General features: G+C 43.3%; 1 protein-coding gene across 1 annotated transcript in view; it reads right to left on the bottom strand.

The window, feature by feature from the left end:
- Nucleotides 1-22,845, bottom strand: part of KCNK10 (potassium two pore domain channel subfamily K member 10) — a 130,166-nt gene that overhangs the window by 22,021 nt on the left and 85,300 nt on the right. The window contains exon 4 of the mRNA XM_055304234.1: nt 16,916-17,076. Within this exon, the coding sequence (XP_055160209.1) occupies nt 16,916-17,076 (161 nt within the window). The remainder of the gene's footprint in view (nt 1-16,915; nt 17,077-22,845) is intronic.

Here is a 22,845-nt window from a genome sequence, read left to right as displayed (position 1 = left end):
CTTTTATCTCTCCATCATATTGTAGCTAGAAAATAGTAATGAAATTTGCAAAATTAGGTGTGTAGATCAGTTGCACTATCCATGACATTCATTTCAAGGTGGTAAATGGGCACGAATGAATACCTGCTATAAAAGAGGGTGTTGGGGATTACATGGTTGAGAACTACTGGATAAAAGTATACTGTATTTGAGGTTGCCTTGAAAAGTCTGTAGAATTATACCTACAGGTATTGCCTGATGAGATAAAAAGTCCCCGGCACATAAATACCACGTGCAATGTGCAATAAACATTCTCAGCGGACAGCTCCCCTACTGGATCACCTTTCCATCAAAATAATTGCGCTTCAAAGGTTAAGTCTGGGGCATTTTTTTTTTCCACTGACATTTGCACATAATGCTACTTTTGGTTTCAAGATCACTTTCAATACCAAAATGTACGATAATGCTCATTCATTCACTCATCAGGTATGGATTACAGGCTCTCCGGGGGCCAGGCGCTGTGCTAGAGATGGTGCTGAACAGGCAAGACAGACTACGCCTCCCAGAGCACCCAGGCTGATGGGAACAGCGGGCACCAAACCCGTAACCCCAATTCAGGGAGATGAATGTTATTCTATGGGTGTACAAGGTACTGTTGGAGTTCAGGGCATTTACCTCATGTAAAAGTCAGAAAAACCTCTCTGAAGAACAGATATTTACCCTTAGAGCTAGAGGATGATGAGGATTGTCCAAAGCACCATAAATGCCCAACGCAGAAACCTGAAGATGAGACCATGGCACATGCTGCGCAGACCCGGGCCCTTTAAAGTTCCCCTGTGGGAGCAGAGATCTCTCCCCTAAGTACAGCCATTAAGGATATTATCCCAAGAAAGAACACTAACTGCAATATTTTTTTAATTTTGATTTTTTTTTATTTTTTTATTTAAGATAGTCACAGAGAGAGAGAGAGAGAGAGAGAGGCAGAGACACAGGCAGAGGGAGAAGCAGGCTCCATGCACCGGGAGCCTGATGTGGGATTCGATCCTGGGTCTCCAGGATCGTGCCCTGGGCCAAAGGCAGGCGCCAAACCGCTGCACCACCCAGGGATCCCTATTTTTTTAATTTTGATATAAACTTTTCACAAAATATGGTTGGTCAGTTCATCTTTTCATTGTTTTCCTAATGAGAGAAGAATTTGAATTCAAGACATTTCTAGAAATATTCTTAAAACTAAAGGCATGTGGTGGTGGAAGGGGAGGTGGGCCGGGGGTGGGGGTGACTGGGTGGCGGGCCCTGAGGTAGGTACTTGACGGGATGAGCACTGGGTGTTATTCTGTATGCTGACAAATTGAACACCAATAAAAAATAAATTTATTTTAAAAAATAGAGAAAGGATAGGAAGCAATGTGCCCATTTTTCAGGCAGAGGGCAATCTTATCAACCCTCAGACTCCCCCCTATAGTGGCCCCCAGAAACAGGTGTCACATGTTTATATGGCCATCTGGACTGGTCCTCTTCTTCCTCTTCCCTGGAGAAAAGGTTGACAAAGCTCCAAAGAAAGGTAAAAGAGAAATATACCTCGTAGAGATACAGAATCAAAGGGATAAGGGCAATCGAGGCTTTTTTAAAAAGCAGAGGCAAGAAACAAACAGCGACGTCAGAAAAAGGATGAAAGCCAAAGAAAGTGGTAAGACCACTGCAAGAACACCATATGGCATTTACATGTCTCCATTTTATTTTAAATGTTGATATTTGCTTTCTTTTTAGCTTTGGTGCCAAATCTGTTGCAGTACTCAGTATAATTCATTTTTTAAAAATCATACAGAAGCTCTCTGTACTCTATCCTTAAGAACATACATAAATTCCTGTCCTTTTTTTAACTGCATGCTATGTATCCCTACTACTAATTGTTCAAAGTAAACTGAAAAGTGGTGTTAAATTAGAGAGAAGGTCCTGTTGACCTGGTATGAGATGCCCAACACATTTGTTTGTACCTACTCAGCAGGAAGAGTAACTAGGGTGTGGGAGTGGGGATAGGGAGACAGTCAAATACTACTAATAATAATTTAACATGAGGGCTTTCAAACATTCCCCAGGGTCATGTAGAAAGATTGTTGAGCAGCCCCGGTGGCCCAGCAGTTTAGCACTGCCTTCGGCCTGGAGTGTGATCCTGGAGACCCAGGATCGAGTCCCATGTCAGGCTCCCTGCATGGAGCCTGCTTCTCCCCCTGCCTGTGTCTCTGCCTCTCTCTCAAGAATAAATAAATAAAATCTTTTTTTTAAATTGTTGATATTTCTGGTAAAATTCATGTCTGCTGGGACACCTGGATGGTCAGTTGGTTAAGCATTCAACTCTTAATCTCAGCTCAGGTCTTGATCTCAGGGTTGTGAGTTCAAGCCCTACACTGGGCTCCACAGTGGGCATGGAAGCTACTTAAAAAAATAAACAAAAGAAAATAATTCACTTCTGCCAAGGAATGGAAACAACAACCAGAAGGGACATGGCTCCATCTCAGTGGAGCCATAGTGGCAAGCACACAGGATCTGAACATGAAAGACAGCGTGTGAGTGTAGCAAAACCCATTTTCAAGGGTCCCTTCTGATATGTGGGGGCCAGGTATCTTTTGGGAAGAAAGCCTAGGAACCTTTTGATGCTTTATAAAAATATGAACTGGCCTTTGTGTTCAAGATCTAGTGAGAACACACACAAGCTGAGAGGCAATCAGCATGTAGCTAAAATAAATTCTTTTCCTTTCTTTGATTTCCCTTTTACTAGAATCTAGGTATGTGATGGACACATCTGCATATACATTTGCAGCCCATTAAGTGCAGCCAGGGATGCAGAGCACAACCTCCCCCCTTGCCCAGATAGAACAGCAGGGGCCTTCTTCCTTCTCTGAGCCATGGCCAAGGCATCTTTTTCTTGTAGGGCAATGACTGACAATGAGCCCTGTCCCGGACCCAAGCCCTCACGCCCATCAGATTCCCTCTGTTACTGCTGCTCCCTAAGCTCCTCCAGCCCATGCCCCTCCAAGCCCATTCTCAAGAAGGGTAGAACTAAAGGCAGTGTCATCAAGCATCCTTTCTTCATTCAAGTTTGCTGGGGTTGCTGCACAGCCTGCATACCCGGGGTGGGTGGAAAGAATCTGGTTCATCTCCCCCTTCGTCTCCAGTCAATTCACAATCAGTAAGTATTTACTGAAGTATTTATGCCTCCCAAGTGCTTAGCACTGAGCAGGTATGGCAAGGGTGCCGGAAAAGAAAGGCATAGAAGCTCTATATTCAAGGCCCTTATGCTTTACTTGAAAAGAACAGCCCACTGTTATGCAATATAAGACAGGTGCACCATTGAAGATGTGTGTGATGTCATATATACAAGCTAGAATTCACAAGTCCCCCCTCTGGGTTCCCATTGCTAATGGCGCCTTTATCCTAACAGCAAACAGCACTTAGTGAGTGCTAACTCTGTATCAGGCAGGCTCTCAGGCCTCAACTAAGTACCAAAAGAGGGAGCTACTATTTTTACTTCATTTTTCAAATAAAAGAATGAGTACAAAAATAGATTAGATCAATGGAACAGAAAGACTCAGAAACTCACAGTTATATGGTCAATTAATCTTCAACAAGGAGACAAGAATATCCAATGGGAAAAAGACGGTCTTGTCAACAAACGGCGTTGGGAAAACTGGACAGCTACCTGCAAAAGAATGATCCTGGACCATTTTCTTCCACCATACACAAAAAATAAATTGAAAATGGATTAAAGACCTAAATGTGAGACCTGGAACCATAAAAATCACAGAAGAGAGCACAGGCAGTCATTTCTCTGATGTTAGCCATAACAACATTCTTCTAGACAGGTCTCCTGGGGCATGGGAAATAAAGGCAAAATTAAACTATTGGGACTTTGTCAAAATAAAAAGCTTCTCAGTGAAGATAAACAATCAACAAAACTGAAAGGAAAAAAAAAAAACCTGAAAGGCAACCTAACGAATGGGAGTAGATATTTGCTAATGACATATCTGACAAAGGATCAGTACCTAAACTATAGAAAGAACTTATAAAATTCTGCACCAAAAAAAAAAGAAATAATCCAATTTAAAAATGGGCAGAAGACATGAACAGACATTTCTCCAAAGAAGACTGTCAGATGGCCAACAACAGACACATGAAAAGATGTTCAGCATCATTCATTCATCATAAGGGAAATGCAAGTCAAAACCACAGATATCACCTCACACCTGTCAGAATGGCTAAAATCAACAACCCAAGAAACAACAAGTATTAGCAAGGATATGGAGAAATAGGAACCTTCATGCACTATTGCTTGGAATGCAAACTGGTAGAGCCACTATGGAAAACAGTATGGAGGTTCCTCAAAAACTTAAATAATAGGACTACTCTGCAATCAAGTAATCACATTACTGGGTATTTACCCCCAAAATACAAAAAACACTAATTTGAAGTGATACATGCACCCCAACGTTTATAGCAGCATTATTTACAAGAGCCAAATTATGAAAGCAGCTGAAGCGTCCATTGATAGATGAATGGATAAAGAAGATATGATGTGGGTGTATATATATACACAATACACATATATACACCATGGAATACTATTCAGCCATAAAAAAGAATGAAATCTTGCCATTTCCAACAACATGGATGAAGCTAGAAGGTACAATGCTAAGCGAAAGTCAATCAGAGAAAGACAAATATCATATGATTTCACTCAAAAGTAGAATTTAAGAAACAAAGCAAATAAGCAAAGGAAAAAAAAAAACAGAGACAGAGACAAACCAAGAATCAGACTCTTAACTATAGAGAACAAGCCATGGTTCCCAGAGGAGAGAGGGATGGGGGATGGGGGATGGGTAAAATAGATTATAAGGATTAAGGAGAGCACTTGTGGTGATGAGTACTGGTGTTATATGGAAGTGCTGAATCACTGTATTGTACACCTGCAACTAATATAGTACTGTATGTTAATTATACTGGATTTTAAAAACTTAATTTTAAAAATTTAAAATTAAAAAATAAAAATAAATAATTTTAAGAAAGAAAACCGGGCATAGCCCAAGGTCATATGGCTAGTAAGTGGTAGATCGGGACTCATGCACTGAGGCATGTGGCTTCAGAGGCAGCCCACCATGGACATCGGTCTTTATCTATGTCTGTTTCTTCCTGGGGAAGGAGTGTCTCCCACCGCTCATTGCCACATACCCCAGTGTTGGGAACACATTAGGTGTCATTTGATAATGGCTAATTAAAGTGACCTGGGAAGAGAGGCATGAAGGAACAGCCGTGATGGGAGGCTGGAGAACGAAACATTACGAGGCAGATAAAACAGTGTCAGAGCACCAGCAAGGCCAGGTGGAAACCTGATGTCACCAACATGTAGAGGCCCCAGTTGGCCTGGCGTTGAGCCGCCCTCCCTGCCAGCAGCCCTGCTGCAGGGCCAGAGCTGAGGAAGCAGGATGGGGACAAGCGTAGGGGCACAGATGGAGGTGAGAGCAGGGGGCAAAGGGGGGGCAGGTGCAAGAGGGAGATGAGGCCCAAGGCACAGCCTCTCCGTTTTGTCTTCAGTGTGACACAACGGCAGCTGTTGGGGCAGCCAGGACATGAGGCTGGCAATTTACCAAATACCGTCTCTGCTGTCTACAAAAGTTGAAAGAAAAAAAAAAGATGAAAGCAGAAAACAAGTGCTGGCGAGGATGTGGAGAAATTGGAACCCGTGTGCACTGCCAGTGAAAATGTAGAACTGTGCAGCATTGTGGAAAACAGTCTGGCAGGTCCTCAAACTATTAAACATAGAATCACCATCTGACTCAGCAATTCCACTTCTGAGTACATACTCAAAGAAACTGAAAACAAGGACTCAGACAGATATTTGTACTTCTGCACTCAAAGCTGCATTATTCCCAACAGCCAAAAGGTAAAGCAACCCAGTGTCTGTCAACAGAAGAATAGATAAACAAAAGTGTAGTATATACACACGGCACGATATCACTCACCCTTAAAAAGGAAGGAAATTGTGACACATGCGTGAATCCTTAAAGACACTCTGCTAATGAAACAAACCAGTCACAAAAGGGCAAGTACTGCATGATTCCACTTATATGAGGTCTCCAGAGTAGTCAAATTCCCAAAGACGGAAAGTAGAAAAATGGTTGCCAGGGGGCTGGAGGAGGGAAGAATGAGGAGGTAGTGTTGGTCATAGGAGGTTTCAGTTTAGGGAGGATGAAAAAGTTCTGGAGGTGGATAGTGGTGATGTTTGCACAACAAAGCGAATGTAATTAATGCCACTGAACCCTGCATTTTTAAATGGTAAATTCCCCACAGTAGAAAAAAAAAACTGGCATAAGGAAAAACGTTGAAGCAAGGCTCTCAAGTATTCCACTAACTCCTGGGGTTACCTTAAATGAGAACAAAACCTCTTTGAAACAGTGACTATGGCCAGGACAAAAATGTTAATTCTATGGAATAAAGAGAACCCAGAATGACATGGAAATAGCGCTGATCTGAAAAGCCAGTGTTGCTCAATTCCTTTGTTCTCCACTTTTTTGAGTGTAAGAATCCTTTTTAAACATTAAAAAGAAATTCCTCAATACCCACACAATACAACGTCTCATACCCACAGATTGAATTCTTAATGATGATTCCTCTACATACATTTGAAAAAGGGTAGTGTGTATATGTGTGTGTGTGTGTGTGTGTGTGTGTGTGAAAAAAGGCGTGTTATTTATTCTGTCTACCAGCAATGTTGGAAACACAAAAACAAATTCTCTGATCCTTTAAAATAGCACCTCAGGCCCCTGGGAATCCACCGCCCACAGGGTGAGAACCCCAGCTCTATGCTCACAAGAGATTAAAGCTCAGCAGCAAACTCCCAAGACAGGGTGAAAAAAACGTGAAGTCAGAAATGCTATGCTGCACAAATGTAGCTCTTTACAGAAAACAAAAAGCAAAGCATTTTCCCCCAGAAAGACAAAGTGTATTTCCTCTAACACGAATGCACATTTCCTAGGCTAGATTTCATCTGGGCAGCCCTGCCTTAACACAGAGCTATCAGCGCCTGCTCAGCAGTGTGACTACACTATGCCCATCGTGCAGTCACTTCCCAAGGGATCCGAACAGCGGCATGCCTCTCAAGGAGGATGTATTCTAAACAATTTCCCTTTCTTAGGAGCAAAGAGAAATTTATCCATGACGTCTGACATGTAGTCACTTAGAAATCACGTTCAGTGCTGCCCTGGTATAAACATGCTGATCATATACCCAGCTCCGTGATGGGCAAAGTCAGCTCAACAAGGGCGTCTCTCAATTTTAATTTGTCGTAAGCTACACCAGAGTGGATTATTGCTTGCTTGACTCACAGAGGTAGCGTGACACTAAATGTGTTAAAAAAAAAAAAAAAAAAGTTTTTTTTTTTACATTGGAATATGTAACCAGAAAAAAAGAGAAGAGTTCTATAAAAAGGCAAACGGTTATTCTATTAAATCAGTGCCTTCTAGCATGACCAAACTAGCCTGTGAAAATGGGTGATGAAGGGTGAACATGGGAAATCATCAACCACCTGTTGAGGTGGTTTTATGATACTAATAAAAACGTGAGTCCTAATAAAATTCTTGCATTAAATTCATTAACTACAGGTTTTAGAAACAGGTTACCACGTGGTAGATCTAAAGCATCACTGGACTTGTGGCGGCCCCAACGTGCAAAGATATAAAATGTCTTAATAAAACCCCTGAGATTGTAGAAGGTGATTGTGTGTTCAATGGACAAGTCCTAGCAGATAATGACGGCCCTTAAAAGTTTTCCACAGACCTTCCTCTACTGGATGACCGCTTAGAAAGAGCTGCTTGCACAACATCTCCTGAGTTTAGAATGGAATTAAATCCTCACTGGGAATAAGGTCTTGGTGTTGGTTCTCTCAAACTCCACATCCTCAAAACCACTGCAGCAGAGTGTTGGGACAAACCAATGAATCCAGAAGAAGGAGAATGCTTTTGAAGGCAAGACCAACTGGCTCAGAGCACCAAGGGGCTTGGCTTCAAGCTGTGTGTTCCTCTTGTTGCCAGTGTCAAGGGAGCTGTAGAAGTAGAGCGATAAAGTGGAAGAACAGAGAGTGGAGAATATTCTCTGCCTGGCAACTTCTCTCTAGCAGTGGGCCCAAAACACGGCCACCATTGGGACAGCATAAGCCCCTCATTTATGAGCTCACCTTTGCATGAGTCAAATAGCAGACATGAGCAAGGGGGCATTTAAGTCCTAGACAAATCACCAAGAGAGAGATGTTTGCTAATAACAAACCCGTGTTAGGGAGATGGCCCAGGTGCAGAGAGAAGAATCAGAGGCTACTGTCCAATTCAAAGTATCGACAGATCGTATGAATTTGGAAAACTAAAAACTCTTGGAAAGCAGAGGAAGACAGGGCCACTATTAACCCTTCTTTGACTAGCTATCTCTACCTGTCCCCAGGTCTTACTAAATCTCTCATGGAGACTCTTCAGAACAATCAGATGCAATTCCTACCTCACAAGAGAAAGAAGGAAGAAAGGATAGCGGAAAGACTAAGTCTATGCATGCACACTGGGTCAGGGCCACCTGCTTTGGAATCCTTGCTCTGTCACTTATGGGCTGGCTGGGTGACCTTGGGCAGGTCACAGAGCAGTCCGAGCACTTCCAATCTCCTAAAATTAAGAAGACGGTAATGGTCTCTCTGGGAATGCTGTCGTGCAGCTTACTCTGGGTAAAGCCCACAAGCTAGGGTCTGGCCTACAGTAAACTCTCAAAGCAGATTAGCTACTCAGTTCTAGACTTCGATACTGAGGTCCCATAATAATCCGCCTGACTTCAACCGGATCTTACTGGACAAATGACAAATCCAAGGCTCCTTGCAGAGGTCCCTAAGAATAAAGTTCATGCGAGATTGGTCTCCTCCTAAGTAACAGTCTAATTCCCAGAAGTTACCTGTGATCAAAGACAGAGAGAGAGAGGCTTTGCTAAAGCTGTCTTAAAATGTTTAAATGTTAAACACTCTGTGGGCAGTGTTTTAAGTAGTTATATTTTAGGCAGAGTTTGAGAGCTTTAATGCTTATAGAAAAGAGTGAAAATGCATTCTAAAAGCCGTTAAAGCCTATAGTGATCTCATATGGCAATAGGAAACACCAAACAGACACCAAAGATGAGCCAAAAAAGAGGAAGAATCATACATTCGATCAGTTCCTACAGGGTTAGCTAATGTGCTGAGATGGTTTGCCTGATAAAAAATACCAGCCAGCTAAAAAATACCTATCTTTATGTATTTCACCAGGGTCAAGTCCCCAGGCATTTTCCCTCATTGGTAAGAAACAATCTTATTCCCAGAGCATGAAATCTCTAAAGCCCTCTTTAAGGACCCATGTGAGAGAAGAGATCTCCGGAAAGGAATGGCACCAGCCCTGAAGAACCAGGTAAGACCGTTGGTAGGGACACTAGAACTCAAATGGAAGATACAGCCAGAGCAGGGCACGCACCTTGGGACCTGTGAGGCAGACCTGTGGCTCTTAACTGGGACAATTTTGCCCTTGAGGGGACACCTACTAATGTCTGGAGATGTTGTTGGCTGTCATAACTGGGGGCACTGGTGATACTGGCATCTAGCAAGCAGAGGTCAGAGATGTTGCTAAACATCCCACAACGCACAGGGCAGGACCCATGACAATAATCCAGCCCAACATGTCAACAGTGCCAAGGCTGAGCAACCCTGCATTACAGGAGAGAGGATAAAAGGGGCCCATTTATGGACAGACCGTGTCACGGCCTGTCATTAGGAGATGTGCAGTCTGGTTTGCGAATGTCATTTGTGGAGTTTGTCCCAAGTTCACATCCGGGCCTATCATTAAAGCCAGACAACATCCTTAAACTCATTTAGAAGAGGCCTGCTTGATAAAGCTTTAAAAATATTTACCTTCTTTGAAATTGTTCTAACAATGATTCCCTCCCACCCTCTTCTAGTCCCTGGTGGAAAGTCAGAAAGCAATTGTTCACGTTAAAACCAGGATCTTCTCTCTGATGAAAATAAACCCCCATTATCCACATAACATGAATTCTACTGAGTTATTTCTCAGGAATTTTTAATCCAGAATGCAGTGTGGGCGTGATACAGTGGCAAACAGACACATACACATACGTGTGTGTACACACACACACTCTCAGCCCACCACCTCGCCCTCCCCACTGCCTCCTAGGCTGCTGTGCATAACTAATACTCGATGCATATTTCCACTACTAATAGAATTGGAAATTGCAGAAACACCCAGATTCCAAAACAAGAGCTTTTATCTTCTTAAAATAATAATTCTTTCAAGTTAACCCCCATTGCTACCAGCTCAAAGACCACTTGTGAGTAACAGAAGGCTCCTGCCATGTGTGCCCTTCAAAGTCTTTCCCTGACTCATGCCAGGCACATGGCAGAGGCCCCCAGCAGTCCTTGGCTTCCAGAAGCTCCTGCCTGCAATCCAAAATGATTGATTAGCCCACTAATTGAACATCATTAGCAGACTGAGACTGTCATCACCCTGTCTTAAGCAGCTCACACACTCTAAAGTCCCCAAGCAATCACGGTACTGATAAGCCTAGGGTAATGCATTATTATTTGTCAACTACACCGAGGCTCCTTTGGCTCCAAAGGCAAATAAACATTTCTGCTGTATCCTTGGGGGAAGAGGCCAAAGAAGAAAAAGAGTGTCTCTTGGCTTTACAGATAATATCAAAAAGCTTGCTGTTCAGCCAGATAAAAAGAGGCAGCTGCTTCCCACCAGAGGCCCAAGTCCAGCTCAGAGCAAGAAAATGGGATCCAGTCCAAAATCAAACCATTTTCCTACAGTATCCTATCAGGCGACAGTCGGCCTGGCCTAGCAAAGAGCCAGCCCACAGCAGGGGACAGAGAAGCTTCCCACTTCCAAGATCTGCTTCAGAACCCAAGGTCAGTATTATTTAATCCCAAATAATTATCCTTCCTTACTAAATGCCCAGATTTCCCTCTGGAAACCCAGGAAGAATTATTTTTACTTTATGTGATTTAAATACTTACAAATCATCTCCATGAATTAGCACAACATGTTCAAAAATCTTACGCTCTATGTTGGTTTCATGGCCTGGATTAATATATTTGACAGTAAATAGTTTTGGCCCACCTGGAAGAGGTTAAGGCAGGATTATTGGTTCAAGTCCAGGCTATACTCCCAACTCACTATGTGGCTCTAGGCATGTCACTTAACAAATCATGGGCTCCATTCCTCAGATGTAAAATGAGTCCCACAAAATAGTGATCCCCAAAGAGTGACCCACAGGCCAACTGCATCCAAATTTGTGAGGCCCACAGATAATCCCAGACATTACTACTAGTCATGCATTTTCCCATCCTGGAAATCACTCCCTGGAGATCAAACAAACCCCTTTGCGGTTGGGTGGGGCTGAGTGACCAGTTGGAGCCAATGGGCCAAAAGGCCAAAGCTCCTAAGGGCCAGGGTGCAATGCCCAGATCTCTTCCTCAGCCTGGACAGTTGCCAGGTTTACAGTAGCCATGGCAAGGATGAAAAAAATCTAGGGTTTTTTGATACCTCCGGAGAAACTAGTCTTCCCTGACCGATTTGATGATCCCAAAGACAACCTGATTTATGACAAGGAGGGAAGATAGCTTCTCTATGAGAAGTCTGTGTGGCTAGTGGTTGATGGACACCTGAGCCAGATGCTGTCATCACTTACCCCAACTTCTCCTTGCTACAAGAATTCTCATTTTGTTCATCACAGCAAGGCAGTCAGCGCCAAGAGATGAAGCATGATTCCTCGGTGCCAAGGGCTCTGAAACTTTAGGTGGTATCAGAATCACCTAGAAAGCTTAGTGGACACAGACTGCTGGGCCCCAACTCTGCTAAGAGTTTTCATGCCTAACAAGTTCCCAGAGGATGCTGCTGGTGGTGGTCCAGGGAATCAGACTTTGAGAACCACTGGTCTCAATCAACCGATCCCACTCTCCTTTTGTCAGATACTCACTTTGTTAACTCCCCTTGCAAGTGGGAATGGTCATATGACCCAGTTCTGGTCAGTGAGACAGAGGGAAGTCTGCAGAGTAACTTCTGGGAAAGATTTTTCTCCCATAAAAGACCTTTTTTGTCACCTGTGGTCTCATGAAAACATATTTGGTCCTGAGGCAGCCATCTTGCAAACCATGAGGTAACCAGCCTGAGGATGAAAAGCCAACATGCCTAGGACAGCCGTGCAGAAAAAGAGAACAAAACATGGGTACGTGTGTGTGAAATTGTGATTTATAGCAGGAAGCAAATATTGGGTCTTCCTCCCATTCCTGCCACGGTCCTAAAACCCTTGGAATTTCCTATGATGAGAGTGACAAAGGCATTTTTTGTTATGTCAGTGACATGAGGTTTGGATTGCCTAAGTAGGGATGGGGCTGATTGCCAGGGGAACCAACCAGATATAGAGGTTTGGAACATTGATGATTGGCCATCATCAATGGCCAATGACTGAATCAATCATGCCTGTGTAATGAAACCTCCATAAAAACCCCAAAATGAGGGGATTCAAGGCACTTCCAGGTTGGAGAACCAGAAAGCTTCTGTGTGCTACTGGGCCAGGCTCCAACTTCCACAAGGACAGAAGCTCCTTTCTTCATTCAGGACCTCCCCATGCATGTCCTCATCTGGCTGTTGATTTATATCCTTCATAATCCTTTGTAATAAACTTGTAATCTAGCGAGATAACTGGTTTCCTGGGTTCTGTGAGCCATTCTAGCAGATGTATTGAACATAAGGAGGAGGTCCTGGGAACCTCTGATCTACAGCCATGTGGTCACAGGGAACAACCTGGACTTGTGACTGGCATCTGAAGTTAAGGGCCATGTTGGGACTGAGCCCATAACCTATGGGATCTCATGCTATCTCCAGGTAGAAAAGAGTCAGAATCGAGTTGAACTGTAAGACATCCAGCTGGAATTAAAGAATTGCTGGGTGGTATGGGGGAAAACAATCTATACATAAGAATTGGTACCACAATCTTGAACTTCTTACTAGGGAACTGATGCACCAAACTTGAAACAACCTTCCTCCAGGCTTCTTACTATGCCAGTTAAGTGAACTTTTAACACAGTGTTTATCATTGTTAGGGCAATGTCCCTTTTCCTGGCATCATGTTCTGTGTGGAAAGACACGTAACACTCTGGCTACTCAATCAGACAAGTAAGTGACTTACAGGTAGACTTAGTAGAAGGGACTGAGCTCCTTCATCTCATCTGAAACCATCTGCTACACAGAGGTATACTTTGCTTTTCTCTCTCTGATTTAGTAAGGTTAGTGGGGCTGACCCCGTTCTCATGGGGGGGGGGGCTGTGCTGCCAACGACTGGAAGAGACAGAATTTCTAAAATGGCCCATGAAAATATCCCACCCTAATCCCCAGGGCCTCTGGTGTGATGAGCTATCTATCACTCCCATGACTAAATCATATGGCACAGCTGACCTCAAGATAGGGAAATCATCCATGTGAGACTGACCCAATCACATGAGCCCTTAAAAGCAGGGCACTTTCTCAGGCTGGTGGTAGAGGGACAAAGGAAAGTCAGAGAGTTACAAAACACAAGAATTCCATGTTGGCTTTCAAGATGGAAGGGTCATGTGCCAAGGAATTCAGGCAACTCCTAAGAAGCTGGGAAAGGCCTCCACCTGACAACCAGCAAGGAAACAGGAATCTCAGTCCTACAACCATTGCCAAAGCCTGAATGAGTTTGGAAGCAGATTCTTCTGCAGATCCAGAGCCCAGCTCAAGCCAATACCTATATTTCAGTCCCATGCTCTGCCGAGCACAGCACCCAGCCAAGCCCACTCAGACTTCTGACCTACAGAACTATGATATGACAAATGGGTGCTGTTTTAAGCTTCTGCACTTGTGATAATGTATTACACATCAGTAGAAAATTACTCCGGCAGGGAAGTCGTTCCGATTCAGGGTGAAGTGGTTAATATGTCTTTTTCAGCATCAAAACCAAAGCTACAAGGCATCTGGGTGGCTCAGGTCATGATCTCAGGGTCCAGGGATCGAGCTGAACTCAGGCTCCCTGCTCCCTCTGCACCTCCCTCTCCCTTTGCTTCTCCCTCTCCCTCTCCCTCTGCACCTCCACTTGTGCACTTGCTCACTTGCTCACTCTCTCTCCAATGAATAAATTAAAAACCTTTAAAAAAACACACACATATCTCCATCCTCTGCTCAGCGTATCAGCAGTAAAGCTAACGTTTTAATCTTCATCAGATTCTTATGTCTACTTCTCAATTAGTTCTGATTTCGGAAGGGAAAAATGGAAAAAATGGGGGGGAAGGTTTTATTTATTCATCCAATATAAACCTCAATAAGCAGATACTATATTACTCTACAGCCAAAAGCATTCCTAAATAATACATTAACCTCCAGCAACTCTTTAAAATGAGTCTCAGCCCTGGCATGTGGTAGAAGGACCCAAATCATGTCATCTCAGAACACGGGCACCCAGAAGGCTTATTTCATATTTTATCTTTACTCCACTAAAAATTCCCTCTCCCCTACAGTGGAAAGAAAACATAACAGATGAAGAAAAAGACTTAATCTTTGAATGGGGAGGTGGAATGTATCTTCCCTCCGGGAACTAGAAATCCACAACCCCCACTTTGTCGATTTATGAAATTTTCAATTTTTCAAATAATCACCTAAGAGGAGCTGGCCTTTGAGATGTAGTTTAAATGAATGGCAAAGAGCTTTGAGATTTTCCACCAAAGCTACAGGCATCCAGTGAAGTGCAGAAGGGGTTGTTTGTGTATTCAGGGAGAGTGCTCATACTCCTCCTGGAACTCCATCACCCCTTCCAACACCACCTCCAATGTTCTGCAAATGCATACATCGTGTGCTGCCAATTCGATAATATACTGCTGTTTCCTTCCTAAAAGACTCCCAGTCTTTGATGGCGCTGCAAGGAACTGAGTGCGCCATCAGCATAAAAATGAAATGCAAGGTTTTTAAGGCTCTGTCCCAGAGTCCTTTGAACCATCCATCTGAGAGGCAGCTTTAAGGTAAGGAGACTAGTACTCCCCACTGACAGTTCGAAATTCATTAGGGGAAACTAAGTCCCCCAATTCAGGAGCAGATGTGGTCACAATGATAGCAATCTCTTCCTTCATTTAGAATACAGTAATGAATTTTTTTCCCCTAAGGGGGAATTTCAAAAGCTTTTAGTGCAATCCTTTCTTTCTACAAATAAGGAAACTGAGATCTAGAGAAGCTACATAAAAATAAAAATGCCAGATCAGCCATTTCCCCATTTGAATCCTGTTCTTCTGCGTGTTCAACCCACCAGACTCACTTCTCTCTAACTTGGAGGGGGCCAGGAGGCGGTGGCTAAAAGGGTACCTCTGAGAAGTTCCAAATGGCTCTTGGAGACAGGTTGCCATGTCCGGTTTCAGGAGACCTGAACATCTGAGAAGCAGAGAAGCTGAGCTCTGACGGTTTCCATGGTGACCACTGAGCCCAAGTTCATGCTTTAAAGAGTCAGCTGGCCAAGCCAGCACCCGGGAGCAAAGGTTGTGGGACATTCCAGGAAAATCCATGCACCGCTGAGCTCCTCAGATGAAACCTGGATGGGTGGCTCAGCTATTAATAAGGGCTTCATTTGGAAGACAGATACACAGCAGATCTGCACTCTTCATATCTGGCCCTGTGCCAAGCTCTCTTCCATACATTATTTCATTTAATCATCACCAAAACGTTCTAAAGTGGATTTGAATTCTATCCTCCTCTTTCACCGATGAGTAAACTGAGGCCGGCTTCACCCAGGATCACTAAGCTCCTAAAAGGTGGCTCTAAGTCAGTTCTCCTGCCCTGTTCTTCCACTCTAACAAACCTGAAACCGCTCACCTGGCAGCTCCCTTGCCTTCTTCTAAAGAGAAGTCGTGATTTCTTGTCTCAGAGAGAAAAAGCAAGTGCAGCTTTAGAACTCACCACTGATCTCCCTGTGGCCATATTCCTAGATTCTAAAAGGGTCTCAAGTTGTCGTTTTTAAATATTAAGTCATCCTGAGAAACAACTCCCTGAAGAAGGTTTGAAAGAATCGAGAAGTAGGTCAATAATGAAAAAGAGAGCAGAACCAATGTGACATATGAGTCAAACAAGTTTTCTGTGAAATCATACGAATATGTGTTCATTAAAGGGCATTGGGAACCCCAGGCCAATCACTTCTGCTCCACAAGCCTGTCACTGAGGCCAGGAATGCCATCTTTAGTAAATAAAGGTAAGTATTCTCAGGAAGAAAAACCCACCAAGATATTGGTAATCATCATCAACATCTCAGTATAAATTAGTACATCAGTGTACTATTGCTGGGAGAGCGCTCAGAAGTGAGAGGACAGAGGGTGGGGCCATAAAGAGACAGATACAAAGCATGACTCAGTATCTGGACAAGGCAGGCTTCTGGAAGAGGTCTCAGAAGCTAGGATCAGCCTAAGATACTGGAGTTGGAAATAAAAAGGAATGAAGAATCCCCGATAACAAAACAAATGGGTTTACTTCTCTACTTTATCACAAATACACTTAGAAACCCAACTTCCATCTTGGAGCTGGAACTGAGTATGCCTCCCATCTTCAGAAAAATCTAGTTTTGGCAAATGTGTAGCTAACCCTCTTGTGTTGTGATTCCAGAAATACCACTGTAAAGAGGGAAATTGCTAAAGAGAAGGGAGTTTAGTCACAGTACCTGTGACTACCACTGGCCAAAATAAAAAAATACAATTATAACATTAAACCCTTCCACTAAAAGTAACAATGATATGATAATACCCTGATCATTCCTTCTGGATCCCATCAGGCTAAAACGCCAGTTAGATCACAGAGGTGAGGGTTTAAGTAGATGCAGTACTCACTCGAAAGACCTTCTCCACTCTTGCAATGCTCTTCCCAAAGATGGTTCCAAGTTGGTCTCCAATTCCAGCCAATAAGAAACCAAAGAGTGGAATTCCAAAGATGGCATATAAAATACAAAATATTTTGCCTCCTTCAGTGCTTGGAGCAATATTCCCATACCCTGGTGAGAAACAGTAAAAAGAGAGAGGGAGAGTGGTAAGGTGGGAGAGAAATCAGAGAGCTGAACCAGAAAATCTGCAGATTTCTTGAAGGGTTTCTGTACTTGCCTACTGCATGAGCTTCAGGGAGTAGGGCATCATTAAAGGGCCTCTAACATTCAGAACACTGTTCCATTGCTTCTTTCCATTCTCTCCCTGAGAAGTTTTTTTTTTTTTTTAAGATTTTATTTATTCATTCATGAGAAACAGAGAGAGAGAGAGAGAGAGAGGCAGAGACACAGGCAGAGGGAGAAGCAGGCTCCATGCAGGGAGCCTGACATGGGACTTGATCCCGGGACTCCAGGATCATGCCCTGGACTGAAGATGGCACTAAACCGCTGAGCCACCCGGGCTGCCCCCGAAAACAGTTTTAAGGAGAGCCAGGCTTCCTGGATCTTAACGTGTATAATTAGATTATATTTTAGGAAATTTGTTATCACCCAGAATTGCATTGCTGTTGAAAACCAGTATCATTCATTTCAGAAACACCAAATATCTCGGACAGGTGTGGTTCAGGGAGACCTGAACACCCAAGGAAGGTTCGCCGTTGCCATTTTTTTAATTGGAAAAGAGCTTGTCCTTTACAGTCTCATCCCATGAGCATCCCTTTCACTTGACAGACTTACTGTCTTCAACATTTGGCTCCACAGGGTGATGGGTGATCAACATTAGGTAGGATCTATGGTCTAGCACAAATTCAGAAAGGACTCATGGTTCATACTGCCCTACCCTGAGAAGCCTGAAAACAGTAGAAAGGGAAGGAAGATTGTGCCTCTTCCTGCATTGACAGGGATGTTTAGCTCTACTTGGCTCTCTTTCTCTCTACTGGGAACTTTGCATTGCCTCTGGGTCCTGCCTCTCCTCCCACCTGCTTCTTTCAAGGGCTATCAGGTCCTAAACACATGTTTATTGGAGGAATGGACGTTTGAATATAAAAGAATCTTTTTATACCCATGTCTATCATATGTATTTCAAATAGTGCTTGAAAACACCAACACCTGCATTCTTAAGAATTCTGCGATTATGGAAGCAACTTATGTATAGTGAGCACCGGGCTTCCTCTATATGGATGGGGCTAAGAAAAGTAGTGCTGGGAGGGAAAGGCCATGGTATTAGTACAATTTAGAGAAAGATGAGAATCTAAATTGCTTGATATTTAGTTTCCTGCCAATGAATATTGCAATGTTATGCTACCCAGCATCTGGATAGTCACCTAACTATTATCCCATATTAGGTAACTCGTGGAGTCAGGGAGTCTGTTTCTAAATCCATGCAGTGGGTGAGTTACTGGGTTGGTGGCTGTGGGCATGTTAGTGACGCAGCACAGCCAGGGACAATGTTAGCGCTGCCCCATTCTGCACCCTCCACGAACCTAGAGAACTCACGGCTGCTGTCTGCCTTTGGGTGATGAGTCACCTGGCTATTTTCCTTTTCAATTTTCTTGTCAGACTCATTGAAACCTTTTATCATGAATTATCTAAATTATAGTTTCCATTTCTCAAATGAGTGTTCAGGCAAGCCTTCTTCATCTTGCGTTCCTTTTACTCATCACCATTTCCACTTTAATACTGCAAAAAAAAAAAAAAAAAAAAAGCTCCTGGAACTATTTTCCAGGTGCTTTCAGAGACTTGGCAAAACCATTTTTCTAAGTGTTCCCCTCTAGAATAATCCAATTTACACTGAAAAGGGGATAAATGTGCCTACACAGCTTCACTTCACACAGATCGATGGGAACCTGCAAAAACATTTATGACTCTTGCTCGACTGTCTCAGAGTTGCCCAATCACTGTCACAGAATGTGGGTTTTCTTTAGTCTCAGTATCTCAGAAAGACGCATATTGTAGACAACAGCACAGGCAAACAAATTGAGGCTTTGAGCCTGCTGAATAGGCATCTTATTAGCCCAGACAAGAGGTGCATACTCTTCCCCTAGCTTTTGGTGAGGATATGCCCCACTGCCTGGCTAAGGACTGTGTTCAGGGAACTTTCTGGTATCATCCAAAGAGCATGACAAGGAAGTGAGAAAGCAGAGGCTCCTGATCCAATTCCACCTCATTCTGCCTGGTTGTCCCCAGGCTCACTTAGCCTCTGCAAATCCCAGTGTGAGAGGGGTTCAAGGATAATGTGGAAAAATAAGTGAACTGTAAAGTACCATAGCAATGCAAAGCAGTATTATTACTAGCAGTGTTATTATTACCATTGGCTCCTTATTTATTCAGTGTTTCACAGAGTAGAACACTAAACTACAGTTAAAGCAAAGTTCTTGGGTAAGGACCCCAGTGAAGTAATATCCACTGATATTCAAAGAAGCCCTTAAATATATTTAAGGCCATCACTTCTTACTGGGCATATGGTAATTCCCATTCTTGAGAAACATTGTGTTTGTGCACTGTGTGTGTGTACACCCGTGTGTGTGTGTGTATGTGTGTGTGTCCCTTGCCTCTGATGTACTATATGGAAAAGCTGTTCCAGTGGAGCCCTCAACCCTATCATTCTAGACTTTTAACATTCTGGAGCTTTGCTCTGAGGCAATGGAGGGCCACATTCCTGGATTTTTGGCTCTACTTTACTGGGCCTGTTAGACTGCCCTGCCCATCCTTCCAGAATCCTTAGCAGAACTTTGAAGTAGGGAGTGATGGTTATATAGGCTCAAGATTAGAGACTATAGAGCGTCCTGTTCTGACACTTCTACTTCCTGACTCTCAGATCTTAAGGATTTCCCTAATCTTTCTGCTTCACTTTCCTCTTCTGAGATGGGGCTACTGACAGTATCTGCCTTGCAACTATTAAAGATGAAACAAGGAGAGCCTTGGTGGCTCAGTTGGAGAGGTACCTGACTCTTGGTTTCAGCTCAGGGCATGATCTCGGGCCCATGGGCTTGAGCCCCGTGTCAGGCTCCACACTCAGCATGGAGTCTGCCTGTGATTCTCTCTTTCCCTCTCCCTCTGCCCCTCTCTTGCCCCTAAAATAGATAAATAAATCTTTTTTTAAAAAAAAAAGAAAGATGAAATGGGTTACATGCAAAGTACAAGTTGCCTGTGGAGATGAAATACATGTAAATCATGACACAAAGTAAGCACTCAGTAAGTATTAACAATTATCATCTTGCCCGGGGTTTTCTGTAGGAAGGGATCAATTCTGAACAATACGTCTCCAGGAAAACTAAGCCCCAAGAGAAAACAGAGGGTTGGTTCCTGTCTTTCCTCCAGAAACTCCCCTTTCTCCCACAGTGCTAGGACAAGGGAAAGAATGTCTGTCACTGGGACCGGCTCAGTGGGTTGGAGGGGCCCACCGCTGCGTTTGGGGTATGGCAGGCATCTCTTGGTGCAGCTTGGGCAGCAACATCTGGGAAATGAGATGAGGTGACATGGCAGCGAGAGAGGCAATTGGTCAGGGAGAACTAGTCCAGGACATTAGAATTGGCTTTAAGGGGGACACCTTGGTGACTCAGTAGTTGAGCATCCATCTTTGGTTTTTTGTTTTTCGTTTTTTAAAGATTTTATTTATTATTCATGAGAGACAGAGAGAGAAGCAGAGGCACAGGCAGAGGGAGAAGCCGGCTCCGTGCAGGGAGCCCAATGTGGGACTTGATCTCCGGTCTCCAGGATCACACCCTGGGCTGAAGGCAGGCGCTAAACTGCTGAGCCACCCGGGCTGCCCCGAGCATCCACCTTTGGCTCAGGGCATGATCCCAGGGTACCAGGATCAAGTTCCGCATCAGGCTCCCCACAGGGAGCCAGCTTCTCCCTCTGCCTGTGTCTCTGCCTCTCTCTGTGTTTCTCATGAATAAATGAATAAAATCCTTAAAAAAAAAAAAAGAAAGAAAGAAAAGAAAAAGAACTAGCTTTAAGGAAAGCAAAAGAAATCTGAAGAGTGACTTTTGGCAGATGACCAGCCCAGCAAGAACCATCTGTTACAAAAAGGTGAACCAAGGCAGGGCTTAGTTGCGTTCACCTCTAGCCAGAAAACAGTGCTGGGCCCTTTTTGTAGAGAAAGCTGATGTTTAAAGAAGGCTGCCTGAGTAGCTCACGTGTAACACTTCAATTTGCTATTCACATGCCAAAGTCAAATCTTTGCCAAACCATGTGCTATTCAACCCTGTTATTTGGTGAAGAGTGTGCATTCTAGAATCAGAACATCTATGAGTGCTAAAGTGGCTTTCATGGGATGCAATCTGTGCACCCACACTAAGAAGGGCCCCATACTTGGTTGATGGATCTGCTATTGCCAGTTTGATGTTCTTAATCATTTTTTTAGCAAGGGACCACATTTTCATTTTGCACTGGGCCCTACACATTATGTAACTGATCCTGGTGAAGGAAGCCAGGCTCCACTGCTTACTAGCTATGAGATATTGGCCAGGTTACTTGACATCTTAGAGCCTCAGTCTTCTCATTGGTAAACTAAGGCAAAGAATAATACCTACTAGATATGCTTAATGAGAGACTAAGTGAGATAATTATGTGGAACCCAGTGCCTGGCACCTAGTAAGACTCAGTAAACATTAGCTGCAATGACTGCTATTTCCAAAGCCACAGGTTAGCATCCAGTTCAGGTGCCGCATAAGTAGAAACAGCTGCAAAGGTACTTTGGCAGGTACAACTCTTAATTAAGGCCACTCACTGGGCAAGTGACAGTGACTAGCTACTATCTGGGACCTGACCAGGGGCTCTCTCTGATATGAGTAGTCAAGTGACTCAATCCAAAAATGCCTTGAAGACTAAAATCTACCAGCATTCCATAGCTGTTGGTAAGAATGCCATCATTTGCTGCCCTCTACAAATAATGGTTTGTGGGAAAGCATCTGAACAAAGGAGTGAGCATCACTCCTCCAGCTTAGAAACCCTCGTTGCTGGGGACCCACCGGCAGTCAACAGTCAAGAACAGGACTATCCCACATCAGAATTAGTTACTGAGAAAGGGGACAAGCAAAGACTGAACAGAGTCTAGTCTTCCTCTGACATGGCTCCTAGTTTGGAGAAGTGCCTTAATATATTCCCTGTTGTTACATATTTGTAAGCCTTCTTGTATATGTGAACATAAAAAACCTTGTTTAAAAAGAAGTACTTTGATACTTTCAGATAAAAGGGACCTCTGATCCTGAGTCATATCACTGTTTTTCAGAAAAGACTGTTATTCCTAAGACCTCTTTATACACATTCTAAATAATGAACACATATTTCTTGTGTCTGAGAAGTACATAACCTCATGCGGCTCATGAGAGTCTTTCTGGAAAGCAATTTGCCAAGCCTTTAAAAAGTCCATGTCCTTTGACACCACAATTCCTTGGGGATCCCCTTAAGGAAACAACCAGAGATGAAGACCACACTTGACACACAAAGATTTCACTGTGGTATTACACTGTCACAAAATAGAAACAACTTAAGCCTCCAACCATGTGACTATGGTATGGGTAGTATATCCAATGGAACCCAATTAAAATTATGTTTTTCAAATAATCTTAGTAATACAGGGAAATGTTTATAGTATTATGTCACAAATTATAGGAACTTTAGTAAGCAGGCAAATGTTTGGATATTTTATAAGTAATGAAAAGACAGCTCCTCTGCTCCAGCCATCCCACTGCTTAACGCCTAAATAGTGGAAAATTTCTCAAGAACCTGAAGAATTCATGGGCTCTGAGTTTTCTTATAACCTTTTTACCACATATGATGAATGAATTTACCACCAAATAATTGAAAAAAAACCACAGTTTTTCTTTCCCTCATTAT

This window comes from Nyctereutes procyonoides, unplaced genomic scaffold (genome assembly GCF_905146905.1).
Source record: "Nyctereutes procyonoides isolate TBG_1078 unplaced genomic scaffold, NYPRO_anot_genome, whole genome shotgun sequence".
In the NCBI taxonomy this organism is placed as follows: Eukaryota; Metazoa; Chordata; class Mammalia; order Carnivora; family Canidae; genus Nyctereutes; species Nyctereutes procyonoides.
The sequence above is the reverse complement of the archived record's forward strand: the minus strand, read 5'-3'. Positions and strand labels throughout refer to the sequence as shown.